Raw genomic sequence first — 15,648 nt, forward strand, 5'->3', positions numbered from 1 at the left:
GGAAAAAAAATCATGTCGCACTCAAAACACATTTTAAAACCCCCGCAGGCTTTTACAGCCTCTCCCTTCCTTCAAATGCATGTTGGAGGCGTCAGAAGCTGACGTGGTGCTGTACGCGCAGGCCGCACTGCAGCAGCTCTGTTTGACCACACAGAGACATTCCTGCAACCATCGAGGTACGCCATTTTTATAGAGAAATAAATAGATTTTTTAAATGACCACTTTGGATAAAATGTATTATCACAATCTTTTTTTCATGCTGCCAAAATGAATATAATTTTCTCTTACAAGAGCACAGGAGTTCAAACTAAATGAGTTTCTCTTATTAAACTGACAGAAGACATAATTGAAAATTGTGAAGAAAATGGGTAGAAGGGTGAAAATGAGCTGCTGATTATGCATCAGAGTCAAAGCTTTTGAAAAGGTTAAGTGCTTTAGCTGCAAATGGTTTTATAAACACTGACACATTTTCAGACTCTGTTTTTGAAGGAAAAATAAATAAAACTCCAGCGTTTAGGCTTCATAAGGATCTTTGGTACAATTGGAATTCAACATCTATACTTTAGTCATATTGTCTGATTTCTATAGAGTACAATCATTGTGTATTTTATTTCTACTTCAAGAATTGCCTTTATTCCATGGAGGCTGCCATGTTGAATGACCATGTTTCTACAGTAGCCCAGAGATAGACAAACCAATTACCAGCTTTAGAGAGGACCTTTCATATTGTTACATTGCCTGAAGGCCACTGTACATTCAACACGCTTGGAGAGGAAGGGTTGAGGAGAGGTTTTCCGTTAGTTGCAATCTGCAACCTCACCACTGTGTGTCACTAAATCCTTCACAGTGGTCCCTCAAAATTATTGTGAATAACTGATAAAGGCTAAGGCTGCAACTAACAATTATTTTCATTATTGACCTTTTTGATTTCAAGATTATTTGGTCCAGAAAACTGTCTGAGGCAAATTTTCTTTTTATTTAAAGATGTCTTTCGGGCCGTTTGCCTTGATGGAACAAATATGAAATGAGGGGAGAGAACATTGAAAGACAATGTCCTACAGTTTAGGATAATGATATAAAGTCAGACAAATCAGACAAGACATCCAGTCCTTTATGCTCAGTCGTCTGAGAAGCGAACCACAAGTCTTTTGTATACATTCATTTGGCTTTGAATCTCTGATGCAGTATAACCTTCACCTCTGCCTCCTCCATAGCTTGTCTTTATCCATGAATCATTTCACATATTTGAAATGTTGTCAGGTTTCTGCACTAACTGTAGCTGACGCCTGACATCTCTTGTTCTCAGGGAACCTATATCATGCATATGGAGGGGCCATGCTGATGAAGTAATTTTGTGATAAAGAGCCTCTGGTATGGGCACTGACAGGGGGAGAGAGGGGTAGTCGCTGGGAAGGATTTCATGCTGTGCATGGGCTGTACATTTTGAACTGTGCATGTGAACCATGTGGGAGTGTGTGAGTGATCTCGACCACTTACATAATTGATGACTTTGAGCTGGAGAGAGGCTGCGTCAAGGTCATAGAGCTCGCCTGAAAGTGAAAAGGGAGTGAGAGAGAGACCGTGATGGGAGAGAAAAAAACAGAGAGGAGCAAGGGCAGCTTGGCGTCGGGGAAGGACGGGAATGCAGAACATGTACGCGAGTGGACAGGAAGCAATCCGCGGAGGGATGCACTGAGACAGCGAGGTCGAGGAAGGGTGAACGCCAACCAGCTAACAGAGGGACTAATCATGAAGACAAGACAAGAGATGGAGGGATGCCTGGACTGCAGATGAAGACAAAAAGGAAGTGCCGGACGGGGAAGAAGATGGAAGTCCGGAAAAACCTAAAGGGACCACAGGCAACTCGTATTTGTTGACAATTACCAGGGAGTAAACAAGATGGATGTGTGTGTGGAGCAGCAGTAGCATTAGCGAGTCCACTTTCATTAAGCATGAGATTTTAAACAGTGTATTTGCAAAGCTCTCTGTTTTCACACAGGAGTTGTCACATATTTCCTGTGCCAGTGACAGAGTCCATCTAAATTCATAGAGCTGTTTGTCCAGATGGGTTTCTCTATTAATATAACTCACCTCTCATACACCAGTGTGTGTGTGTGTGTGTGTGTGTGGACAGTGTCAGAGTTTGTGAGTATAAGAGTGTTTGTGTGTGTATAAGCATATGTGAGTATGTGTGCAAATGTGGGTGTGTGTGTGTGCTTGTGAGAGAGAGAGAGAGAGAGAGACAGAAATTGTGTGTAAATGCGTGTCAGTATACGAGTGTGTGTGTGTGCATGTGTGTGTGCGTGCGTGCCGACATTACCGCAGAGTTGCAGAATGTTGCGGTCCAGCTCGCAGTAGTCCTGCTCTTTGACGTTGAGATGCAGCAGTGCATTGTGGGACTGTATGGGCGAGGGGCTGAGGGGAGGCCGCTGGTAGGACGTCTGAGTGGCCTGGACTCGCACGCACGTCACCGAGGCCTGTGATGTGGCGCAGGCACAGACGAGCAACAAAGTCAGTTGAGAACAATATTACTTAAGATTACAAAAACCAATGGAAAGGTGATGTAACTATCACACAGGAATCCCTACTGAGCTTGTGCGTATGATCACAACACACACACTTTTAGTAGGGATACATAGAGCAACCAGTAGACAGACATTTTGTGAGCATGAAAATCTGTATCTAGTGAATTGAAATGAATTGCAATAAGGGGACTGTTGGTCCTTGCTGGAGGTCTGCACTCTTTAGGTCAATTTAGGTGTGGCTTCCTATAGAGGCTTTTTCTGCATCTGTTTGTATTATTGGCAAAGATCTGCCTTAATACAAGCTGTGCATTACCTCTGCTGTAAAACATGTTAAGCACGGTGATGGGCGTACAAATTTCATTTTATTATGTTTACGACAAAGACATGAAATAGGAATGCTTACGTGTTTTTCCAGAATGTTAAGATGCAGTTCATCCTGATCAGTCAGTGGATTACAGCCAACCTGCGACACACAAACACACATCAGTCCAATCCGGATACATGAGCAGGAATCTTCCCGGACGTTGTCGTCACTGTGACGTAAATCTACTGAACCCGTGTTATATTGTTTTCATGAATAGACAAAGCTATGACTTGATCAGTACCTCAGTTTATTATTGCATTGAAAGCCCAACAAATGTCCTTTTAATCAAGGTCTCACCAGTATGACAGCGATGGCCTTGTCCCGCTCCTGGTTCAAGATAGGAATCACAACAGCTGAGAGACAGAGACACAGAGAGATAGAGTCAGAAAGAGAGAGAGAAAGAAGGAGGACAAGCATTCATAACACATAACACACGGATTCACACAAAACAGAGCTTTAAAAAAAAAAAAATTCTCCTCATGTCCGTGTCGTGCTCTTAATATTATTAGTTTTCGCCCTCCACGCTCTAACACTAACAAAAGTGTATAAAGGAAATGAACATGGAGAAATGAAGAATTGATGACCTTGCATTACACTGTTTCTTCTTCTCTTTCATCTCCTTTCATTTGCGAGTCAGGTCGATGTGGCGCAGACAGCAGCAGCAGATCCACGTGGCCAAATAATAAGTCTAATAACTCAGGGTTGTTGTGTTTGTTTGTACAGAACACGCACAATGATGATTAGGCCACATTGGACTCTTATTTCCACCACGATATTGATTGTTCATTGGTATTTATTGGGCTATTATGATTCTTGTACTTTCAGCTGTTTGTGTGATTACATTCCTCAAGGTTATTTTCTCGCTCTTAGATGAAAAACAAAAACATTAATTTAAAGAGTGTGGAGTCTACTCATTCTCCTCGAGCTCCTGGGTGTTTTTTTTTTTCTTGTTCTAAAACTTTCATCGCTTTTTTTCTCGTCCAATTTTGCTGCCCACACAGCTCCATACCTCATCCTCAGCCATCATCATCTCATGTTCACTGCTTCCCGCTCTCTGTTCTCACTTCTCTCTGCTCCTCTGTATGCACAGAACTATACTTGCACAAGCAGGCAAACACGCGTGCACACACACACACACTCAGATGCTTCTCAATTTGTGTGTCCATAAGCACCATTCACACGCACAAACACACACACACACACCTCTTCTGGGTGCCGCTAACGGTGCTGCGAGGCAGATTTTGTATTTCTCTGGCAGTTCAGATGGAGGAAGACCGGCACACTGACATCGCTTCAGCTGGTCTGCGACACTCCTAAGACAGACACACACAAACACACATGTTGAGCTCGACCCTGGTTTGGGAGGGACTGTTACCTTACCTGGTCAGAGCCAGGAGCTGAGAGGGAGAGAGAGACGGTGGGTCAGACAGTGGGGAGACAAACAGGAAGAGCGGATTGGGAACACAATCTGAGCAAATGGAAAAACAATCAGCAACATTACAAAAACAGACACGTTGTGTTCATTGATACTGACCAAAACAAAAAAAATGAATGTATGAATAGTTCTATTATTCATTGTGTCATTATATGAAATCAATACGACCATTTGTGTCTGTGTGTGTGTGTGTGTCTGTGTGTATGTGTCTGTGTGTGAGTGTGTGTCTGTCTGTCTGTATGTGTCTCTGTCTGTGAGTGCGTGTGCTGGCCAGGTGTGAAGCCAGGTGTCATGGTGGCAGTGGTGTAAGTCTGCGTTTGTGTTACAGTGGATACAAAGGGCAGCTTTCTTATGCTAAAATATTAGACAAGAACTGGTTTACTCTTGACTTACCACTGCCAATGACACAAACACACAAACACACACACTTGGAAAAAACATGTGTCACAGTCCAGTAAACACACACACAGTGAAATATATGAGTAAAAGAAGGAAAATAGTTTTACACACACACACACAGACACGCATACAGCAGTGGCTAAACGTCTGTGTTTTGCCTCGATGTTAAAATGTCCATTTATCTCATTCTCATTGTAGTTTATCATTGTGGGAAAGTGAGCTGACATTTACTTAATGTCTGTTCAAATCAACTTTATTGCGTGATCATGAAGCCAATTTATTCTGAGCATGTAAAAAGATAAACATGAACCCCTCAGAGGCAGTGAGAGGGAGCTGGAGCAGTGGCACACGACGTGTTCACAGTGTGGAGTTGGAGGCCTGTGGCAGCAGCACAGACTGGGAGATGGACAACAGACCACAGTGCTGTCCGGGGATATGTGAGTAGGTGGTGCTCATACAGATCAGCTGATGATTAATAGATGTGGGTGATGCTCATTCCTGAACCTGTACTATGAAATCCACCCTTAATAACTGCTTTACCATTTTCTCTGTACGGTTCTGCACATGACAGAATTCATAAGCGTCATGTTTGTACTTTAAGAATACACAACTCTGTGGTAAGAGAGTAATAGTACCACTGTGTATACTATTTAACATACATAGCTCACAAGTGAAACACTGTGTGGAAAGCATTGTGGTAGAGCCTGCATACTTCATTTCCATGATGTGTAAAATACATTTTGCAGCTGTGGATTTGATATTATGCAGCAGCACAGTGGTGCACTGTCAACTCAAAACAAGAAAGTTCCTGGTTCAAATCCCAGTTTGGCCAGTGTCTGTGTGTGGGGAGTTTGCATGTCCTCCCCTTGTCGGTGTGTTTTTTTTATCCAGCTGCTCCAGCTTCCTTCCACAGTCCACAAAATCCGTCCAGCGTCTGCATGCTTCTCTACCAATGTCAATACATTTTGCATTAGCAGGTCATGTTGTTAGTTAATAATAGGGTCGACAATCCTGGAAACGCTAACAAGAGCAGACTACACTCAAAATGCATCCGACACATCCCACCTCCTCCTGTCGGCCCTCTCGTCCCTGCTTCAGCGGTGTTGACTGTGAAGACTCTGGACATCTGCAGTGAAAGCACCAGCAGGGAACCAAAGACAGCCATGCCCCGATTGGTCATGTTTATTACAGTTGTTCTAAAACTTTATAAAAAGGGTTTCAGATACAAATTATCAATCCCTACCTTAAAATTAATATGTGGCTGTGACATAATTATATAAATATGGTGAATTTAGATTGAATTGTAGACCCATCCATTAATGATGGATTGTGTGTTTCCTCAGGGCATGGTCAATGTCAAGCCAGTTACAGATTTAATTTGATCTTAGTTTTATAGATGATTTATTGAACATTTCGATATGAGTTTTGTCCTAATTATGAGAATGTATAAGCAACTTGCGGTCCAAATGATAATTGTACAAATATAATCGTCAATCATCTGCAATTAGCCAATAATAAATGAATTCGTAATTTCCCCAAAACTATGTTTCATGGATATATAATTAGCTCCAACTAAAAAAGGATCGCAGTAGTTGTGCAGCAGTATTGTGAATCTCTATAGTGTGAATCTCTATAGTGTGAATCTCTATAGTGTGACTCTCTATAGTGTGACTCTCTATAGTGTGAATCTCTATAGTGTGAATCTCTTCAACCTTGAGATGTGCATCTACCTATTGCAATATATACAATTTCACTTATCTTGTAAGACACACAGTTTCGAGGATAAACAATCGAGAGGGATTTATTTGCAGATGTTGTTTGTGCACTTTTTGTGTGTCTGTGTGTGTCAAGGTCCAGTTAATGGGTTTGCATGTAATAGAAAAAAGGGCTCAACCACCACGGCCTTCTGCCTCCCAGACGGGTTCATGGAGTGTGTGCATGTTTGTGCTTTTGTGTGTGTGTGTTGGTCTCGATAACAGGCTTATATAAGCAGGTGAACTGGAGGGAGAAAGTAACAAAGTGCCCTGTAGCTCTTTTAATATCCCCACTTCCTCAAGACTGCATGCTGCACTGACAGTGTGTTAGCGAATATGTGCTTTGTGTGTGTGTGTGTGTGTGTGTGTGTGTGTGTGTGTGTGTATGTGAGTTTGAGTGCACCAGGTTGTATGTTTGTCTTGTGTCCTTGCATGCTTGTGCATAAGCATGTCAGTGTGTGCGATCCTGTGTTTGTGTGGCAATGAGGTGTCGGAAGAGAGGTTCTTATCTGACAAACAGACAGTTTCATCAATAATGTAGTATTGGTTTTTGCCAGTGCCCGGGCAGCGGGCGGAGTCGCACGCAGGGCTGTGGAGCTTCGGAGAGCACTTAAGAGCGGAGAGGATCGTCATGGCTTACCGAGGGACCCCGGGCGCTGTCACCTCGGCTATTAGCCCTGCAACGCCTCCGCGGGGAGAGGGCTTGAAGGTGAGAGAGGGAGAGGAGCGGCGGGGAGGGCAGCCGGAGGGGTGGAGAGTAGAGAGGCCGAAACACAACCGGCTTAGTGCCTCATCGCTCTTCGGGGAGAGACCGGGCAGAGAGGGGAAAAAGGGCAAAGACAGGCTGATGCAGTGAGGTGGCAAGGTGGAATAGCAGATGACAGCGGAGGGGGAGAGCTTGTCAGAGAGACAGAGGGGGGGATGTGTAATGAGAGGAGGGGAAAAAAAGAGAAAGGGAGATGAAGGGAGAGTTCTAATGAGAAAGCAGTAGAGATGAGGGATGAAGAGGATAAAAGCAGTGGCGAGGGCCCGTGTTGTCTCTCGATGATGACATCTCCCTCTGTCACGCTTTTGTGTTGATGGTGTGATTTTGGGTCTAAGCAGCTCATATTCATTCAGGTGCCACCTGCTTTTCACGCAGAGAAAAGAGCTGTGCGTGTGTGTGCTTGTGAGTGTGTGTGTTTCCCCCTCTATTCGTCTCGCCCTCGTTCTATTGCTTTTCAGGGTGTCGCCGCCGTCAGCGACGTCGGAGCAAATCAGCGCACAGCGGTGATTCGCCGAGACAAAACATCTGCTGCTCAGTGCATGGAGACACACACACACACAGACACACAAGCATGAGCAACACACACCTGATCTTTCCCTCCAGAGGCAGTTCATGTGGCGGGTCGTCAGACAGCAGCCTCGAGTCTCCCTCCAGCATGTAGACACATACACACTCCTAGAATAAAACACACACACACACATACACACACATTTAGGTGCACATTCATTTGTAGTATTAATCAGATCCTAACTAATAAAGTGAGTGATGAGCCTCATCCATTTACAAAAAGGCCCGGGTCTGTGTTCCTGCTCGCATGTCAGGAAAAAGACACTTAGCTCCACTACGCTGAAAACACTGACAGGAAAATCTGGAAAATCCCAATCATGTTCTACTATTTGTATAAATTGTGTGTGTGTTTGTGCTCAAATACCGTGCTGGATAGCAGCTCCTGAATGCTGTCTCGAAGGGCCACTCGCAGCGATGGAGCATCAACAACCGCCGCCAACCGCAGCAAAGCATCCTGGGGAGGGAGACAAACAGAAGCCCGGATGTCTGTTTGGTTGTTTGCTTATGATCTCAACGCACGGCTCCAGAAACCCGAGGCCTTTGCGGTTATTTATTTATTTTTTTGTGGGTACAAGGTTTATGTTGCGACAACTCTTCCCCAGATATTAAGCTTGGCAGGCAGCGAAGGCCTCTGAAACAATATTTAAACTGTGACACACTCTGCACACACACACAGCAAATCTGTGCCTGCTGGAGAAATGAGCGAGGCACTTGAAAATGAAGTGAGCTCAGACGTGTCTGGGATTAGGGGAGTTAGTTTTGCTCTTCAGGACACTCTGTGCTTTTGTTTCATTTTGGCAACGTGAAAACCAAACACTTAACAATTAATTTACATGGTTCAGTAGAGGAAAATGGATGGGTGGGGTGGTCGGGTGGGTGGATGGATGGATAGATGGACTTTATTGATCCCAAACTGGGAAATGAAAGAGCAAATATACTTTCAAATATCTCCTTTTTCACATATTTGATTTCCTTCCCTCACGGATGCTACTTTAAAAGATTTGATGAAGGCACTTAACTTGGAGAGAGGTGCTTGGAAACATGATGGTTATCTTAATTACAGTCTGCCTCTGCTGGTCTAATCAAAATGAACTGTTCTTCATTCATCTTTTTTGACGTTCCACTTCAAAAATCAGCACATCTACGGATCAGCAAGACAGACATGGAGTACCACATCTCAGCTGAAATAAACCAGACAGAAGTGACCCGTCTTCACAGTAGAGACTGGGCGTTTGTTTGTTCGTAGGCTCGAACTCATCTTAAGTCTTTATTGCTTTTCTGAATGGCCGGGCTTGAAGGTGGGGGCTCTTACGCCTGCCATCATAGAGAGAGGTGAGACGTGATCAAACTCCAAATGGAAATAATGTTGTAGTCAGGGCAAGAAGAAACTAAAAAGAAAGAAGTTTGAATTCCAGCTCCGTTCATCACTTTACACGCCCCAGCTGATCGCTCCAACAAATTGTCAGTTTCAAAAAGAAGAAAATTGCAAAAAAGACAGAAAAAAAAAAAAACAGGCCCTCAATACTGCTGTCAAAATGTGTATGGTGAAGGGCGGGGGTGTCTCGGAGGCTGTTTGACCAGCCGGCAAACACTTCATTTGAAGCATACTAATGTTTTAAAAGGGACTATATAGCTGCAAGGTGAGAGCAGTTTGTTTTCCCTTCGTTCCTCTAAAAGCAGCTTTCTGCTTTAATAAAGATTGCGTCTGGAGACAGGGGCAGAGACATGGAGGAAAAGGAAAACAACAGAGGGGATCTGAGATAACAGGAGATGTTACATTTTAAGGTCATGGAAGTTTGAGCTTGTGCCTCAGGGTTTTTGTTTGAACATTTTTACTTTATACATTACAAACACTAAAAAACAGGTGAACAGAATTGGGTTGGGCGATCCGTTAAAATGTTCCAGTCGGCCACGGTCAGCCGAAACCATCGATTCACGTAATATTTATGCGTGTGTGTGTGTACCAATGTCGCCAGTCACAGCAAACGCAATGATGTAAAAGCCTGTTACCTATTTTGGCTTATTTTGGCTATAAATCGGACAAAACATCCAACCTGACGGAGTTAAGTGATGGAAAAAGATTCGAACACGATGCATGTGCATGAGCATTTGTGAACACATCATTCTTCTGAGCACAATACTGTGCGATTTTGATGATTTTTAAACCTGGTATCGACATCCATCCTGGGAGATCAGAGTGGACAGTTTGTGTGTTCCTACCTGGTATTAAATGCTTCTTGAAGGTGACTCCTTGGACTACTGTATGTGTGATAAGATCTCACTTCCTCCATCACATGTTAATAATTACGTATGTAATTTGTGTTTGTGAAGACAAAATTTGGTTATTTTGACCCAGTCTGAGTTTACAGATGTGTTCCATGACACTGTTTGTGTGTCTGTGAGCAGTGTCAGGATGGACTGAATGAATGAATGAATAGATACATATATTGATATATATATATAAGAAGTCCCAGTTCCTAGGTTAGGTTAGAGTTGAATCAATTCTCGAGGAGACAGCCTCTTATTTATCAAAATAAAATTGCCTAAAAAATCTGCAACCGACGATCGATGATATCTCCGTCCAATCTCCCAGCCCTCGTACCGAGCTGCGTCATCTTACAACCACAGCTTTATTATCAGATGAGTGCTCATAACATCCAATGTGACAGCTGTATAAATTCACACAGTAGGACTATTTACGCACTGTGTGCAGTGTGCTTAAATCCCTAGCAGCTCCAGTTATCACGTTGCATTATGATAACATGTAACTGCGGTTTAGAGACGCATCCCAGTGGGTCTTCGGAAATCTGATCAAAGCGTGAAAAAACACTGGAAGCAAACGAGCAGGCTTAAGACTCTGCAGCTTTTAAAACTTTGTACTGAATATAAATTGGAGAGAAGATGATAGTGTCGAAAATAATGTCTGCTACTCCCAGATCATCCTCCTTTAGTCGTTTTTCGACAAAGCTGTCAGAGTTACACAGCGGAGCCGGAAGGAAGAGGAAGAGCTGCTCGATGTTCCACTGAGGTTGACCATCTGTCGGCCTCTGCTTTAATTTGTCCTCCTCCTCCTCTTTTTGACACCCTCCTCGTATCCTGTTCTCCTCCACCTCTCACTGGAGTTCATGTTGGGTTCAGAGGGGGGAAGAGATGGTGAAGGAGAAGGCGGGTGGTGATTGGGTGGTTGCGTTGGGGGGGGGGGGGGGGGGGGTCAAGGAGTGGAGGAGGAGAGAAGAAAAGGGAGCGGTGGAGAGACAGTGGAGGCTTGTCATGCCTGAGCACTCAGTGTTGGTTATTACATATGATTAGAGATGATTAAATGTGATTAACTTTGATCACTCAATCAGCCCGCCAGAGTGCTGTTGTAATGAATCTGGAGCTCATCCAGTGTGTTTGTGTGTGTGTGTGTGTGTGTGTGTTTGAGCGAGTGAGTGTGTTGCATCCTAAGCCATGGATCTTGAAATGATTGCACAAATCCTCACAAGTAATATTTGACCGGAAGCAGCAGACAAACATAGACTATCCGTGCCTCACCCCACTCTCCAGTCAGACACAGAAACCTGCTGCCCTTTTCTTAATGCGTGTGCACGTGCATTACTGGCAATCCAATGTATGCCTTTGTAAAGTCAGATGCTGTCTCATGACCTTTTGTAAATCATTTCTCGCCATAAACCTCACACCAGCTGTCATATTAATTTACCTGCTCCTCCTACTATCGCCTCTCTCTCTCTCTCTCACCCGACACTCTATTAACAGGTCCTGACGCCTATGCATGCTTTTTTTTTGCTCATAAAATTATCAGTTCCTTTCCCTATTTTTTAATTCACGGAATTTCATTATAATAATTATATTAATTTTGACTTTTTACCGTGTTATCTCCTCTATTTAACTTTTATGTAGTAGCTATCAGGTGATGCAGTTTCTCAAACAGATGAGCTTTTTCAAAAACAAAAACGCACACAACGTAATTTCAGAGATCATGCGGGGGCTGGGGGGGTGGGGGGGGGGGGGGGGGGGGAGGACTGCCCAGAGGAAAACGTAATCCTTCAATTATTTCAAAAGTGAGGCATGACGGTCTGCAAGTTTTGAACGAAAACGGTGAAATGGTTTCATTACACTAATAGAGAGTTTTTTTCTCTAATGCCTTTTAATGTGAATTTGGCCAAAGCTTTAATCCGAATTGATTTGGAAAAGCCACGGCAGAGAACATATTTTAATACGAGCTACGTCCTCCCCGATCACGAAGAGGACTCACAACAGCATGACGGGACAACGCAAAGTCCCATTAACATAATAGTGCGCGCTCATTATTCTGATGTAATTATTATTTGTGATTTCATTCCAGAGATACATTCATTCGACTCATTCCATTACTGTCATTCACAATACGTCACAGCAGTGCACTCATGTGACGCAGGGTTAATTGCGTTGTCTTGTTTCACATGCAACATAGCAGTAGATGCTAAACCAGTTCATTATGGTTTTACCTCATTTCCTCCCACCTTCCCTCCAGATCTCTCTAACTTTTCCTGCCTGGATCATGGTGACTTACTTGAACCTCAAAATCTCCTCCTGTTCCTCTCCCACTCCTCCTTCCCTCAGGGTGAAGTATTTGCTGTGGTTTTTGTCTACAGCCTTTCTCACCACTGATCAGCATTACTAAGCACAGTCGCCCCTCACATACATATTATCTGTCTCTTTAGAAGAAGACAGAATTGGGTCCATAATCTTAATTTGGGTTTGACGCTCTAATGTTCAAAAAACACATCAGTTTGCCTCATTGCTGCAGCTCGTCTTTTCAGCCTCTGTCTGAAACACTTTAAGCTCCTGTCTTTTCAAGGCCCCCCTCCCTGTAAACTGTGATTGGCCCACTGGCCCTCTCTGTTGTGAGTGGTCAACTACTTCTATTGTGTGTAGGGGTTAGGGTTCTTTATCTGCTTTGTTAGACATGAGGAGCTATGTTCATTTTAGACTTTGAGCTTTTTAAACTTTGGACATTTTACTATTTCACAAAAAAACAATATAACACACTAGAGGAAAGAGGAAAAACTGTAAAAGCATATGACTCCTTTAAGATACAGCTGCTGGTGTAGCCAGTTAATATTTGCTCATAATCAAAATCAGTGGCTCTTTTGTTTATCATCCGACATTGTTCACATCACAATGACAGCCTACAAGAGGACAATTCAAACTATTTTCTATTTGTATGTCCTCCTCGCACAAATTTATTTGTGAGTTTTAACTTCCTGCAAGTTTTGAACTGAAGTTGCATGTGTCCGAAGTGTGTCCTCCTTTCTGCGCTCCATCAGCTCCTCAGGAGGGCATTTCAAAATGTTTGTGTGAATCTTGTTTGCCACCGGTGGAGAAAAACAAAACTAAAATGCAGAGAACACTAATCAAGAAGATAAATGTAACTCTGAACTGCTAATAAATGTAGGTAGAGGGGAAAAAAGAATAACAGGGCAAGATTTCACCCTTTCCCTGTGTCTTTTCCCTGAACTGCAGCAGCCATAAATCAGAGTTAATAGAGAGGGAGGCCGACATTTGGAGCATAACTCCAGGAGGACAACTCACTGAAAAGTTTAATTAAGTCTACATGGACAGAGCTGTGGCTGGCAGGATAAAATGTCGAGATAATTTCCTACTTAGCAGAACTAGGCCAGATAATATTTTTGCTTTCCTTCAGGTTTAGGTTTGTTTTAGTCTGCTGTGCTCTCCGCTTGTATGAACGACCACTTTCCCAATACTGTCTCATGTACACATGCCTATGTGGCGTATAGGGTTTTGAACTCATTCAAACTAAATTAACAAAGCTGTTTGACCCAGCTCTGCTTTAGCCAACTCTCACACATTTTTTTCTCTCTCTCTAACGGTGAAAGCATAATTGCACAAACAGCTACACAGTTGTATTTGCGTATGACGGGCTCTTTATATGAATCTGGAAGCTGCAGCAACAGCCAAAGTTTCCGCGGGAAACAGATTCGAGCCCCTGAGGAGCACAGCAGCGAGAGCATGATGTAAGGAGCAAGAAAGCCGTGCTGCAAATAACTGATAGACGTAAAGAAAAGAGAGGAGGTGGTGGTGATAGAATTGAGACCCCAGCACAACCAGAAAACAATTGAACAGTCAGTACGAGATGAGGAATTAAATATAGTAAAATCATATATATACTTTTATTTACTTCAACTGAAGATAAAAGGGATCTTTGTTGAATCCAGGCTATCTATGTATAAATAGCCAGGCTAGAGTATATAAAGAGTATCTGACTTTTTCTGTTTTACATTTAGTATTAAGCTAAAAATAAGTTTTTGTAAAAACAAAGGCTATGACCTTTGACCTCCCAAATCTAATCTGTGAGTCTAAGTGAAAATTTGAAAACACAAGGTCTCCGGAGACCCGGAGGCATTCAAAATGAAAACACTTCAGGTGGAGCACCAGAGGCAGGATGCTCCTCGATGAAAGATACACTTGTAACAAAGAGTAGACAACTATATAAAAATTACACTGTGGAGAAACAGACTGGCAATAATAGGCAGATAGATTGTAGACATATTTGAAGGATATGGATCTAGGTTGTCTTCGAGATAGTTTGATCCCCATTATTTTCAGTATGTGGACTCTGTGCTAAGAAGTACTTCAATTTTGCTTCAGAAAGAAGTTCCATTTGTCCGTCATTGGAGAACAGCTGTTATTTGACAGTTTTGGTGGATGGTCTCGCTGGAAAAGACAAATGACTGGTTTATTTAGATCAGATGTTGATGAGCCCATGTGACACACATGACTTATAGATCCTGTCTTTGGAACAGCAGCCATAATTATAAAATAAAGTGCGACACTACAATTTATTTCTCTTGTGCACTCCCATCTGTCTCCTGCGCAAGACAAAAACTATAATCCTCATTAAAGCAAACCATATCAATTTATGTCCTTCCACTGAGATTCTTCCTCCACCAACAATAAAAATCAACCAACCACTTTGAAAGAGCCACATGGGAAATAATCATTTGGCACAAAACACTTTTCTTCGCAGAAATTCACAACCAACAAGATACTGTGAACACAATTCAAGTGTCTTCACAAATTATTTCACATTCTTATCATTTAACAAGGGCCATTTTTAATGCTATGACATGTGCATTAGTCTTCAAGACGTCAGTCTAAATATGGTGCAGTGGTTAAACCTCAACATCTGGGGAGGGATTTGAGAGTCTTGACACGTCCTATTAGTCACTGTCCCAGATGTGAGTTGTGGGGAAATTTCATAATTTTCAGCAGGAGGACAGGACATAAGTTTTGTTCCTCATTTTAAACAGATGAATCCCTCTAAAAGGAGAATTATTATGCTCATCTTCAGGTCCATCATTTTAAATTGGGTTATTACTTAAAAAAGGTTTACATGCTCTGATGTTCAGGAAACATATTAGTTTCCTCAGACTTTTCGGCTCCTGTCTCTTTAAGGCCCCATTTCTGATAAAGCCCATTGTGCTCTGATTGGCCAGATGGCCCACTCAGTCGTGATTGTTCAACTGCTTCCAGTGTGTTTAGGATATATCTGCCGCTCTTGTTTTACTTGGCTTGCCAGATTAGCCTCTAGGCGTGTCTTATGCAAGTGTTGTACATTGTGATGTCATGTGACTTCATGACTCCCCTGAAGTATCGGCTGGACTTCTGTTGAGGAACTTCAGGAGCAGTGTTTTCTGTGAAAAAGGGAAGCTGCCCTTATCATGGCTTTTTTACTTTTTACGTTTTAATTATACACAAAAAGAAAAAATGAACAAAACGCATAATATTTCCCCTTAGCTCTGAATGGCTGGGTCAGAGTATTCCGAAGTACGAGA

The 15,648-nt window shown here is 42.8% G+C and overlaps 1 protein-coding gene across 1 annotated transcript in view; it reads right to left on the reverse strand.

Moving 5' to 3' along the window:
• LOC128439629 (cGMP-dependent 3',5'-cyclic phosphodiesterase) overlaps positions 1-15,648 on the reverse strand; it is a 96,030-nt gene that overhangs the window by 18,404 nt on the left and 61,978 nt on the right. Inside the window, 7 exon segments of the mRNA XM_053421988.1 lie at positions 1,498-1,550; positions 2,321-2,477; positions 2,929-2,988; positions 3,187-3,242; positions 4,093-4,202; positions 7,830-7,918; positions 8,175-8,264. Of these exon segments, the coding sequence (XP_053277963.1) occupies positions 1,498-1,550; positions 2,321-2,477; positions 2,929-2,988; positions 3,187-3,242; positions 4,093-4,202; positions 7,830-7,918; positions 8,175-8,264 (615 nt within the window).

Source organism: Pleuronectes platessa, chromosome 5 (assembly GCF_947347685.1).
Source record: "Pleuronectes platessa chromosome 5, fPlePla1.1, whole genome shotgun sequence".
In the NCBI taxonomy this organism is placed as follows: Eukaryota; Metazoa; Chordata; class Actinopteri; order Pleuronectiformes; family Pleuronectidae; genus Pleuronectes; species Pleuronectes platessa.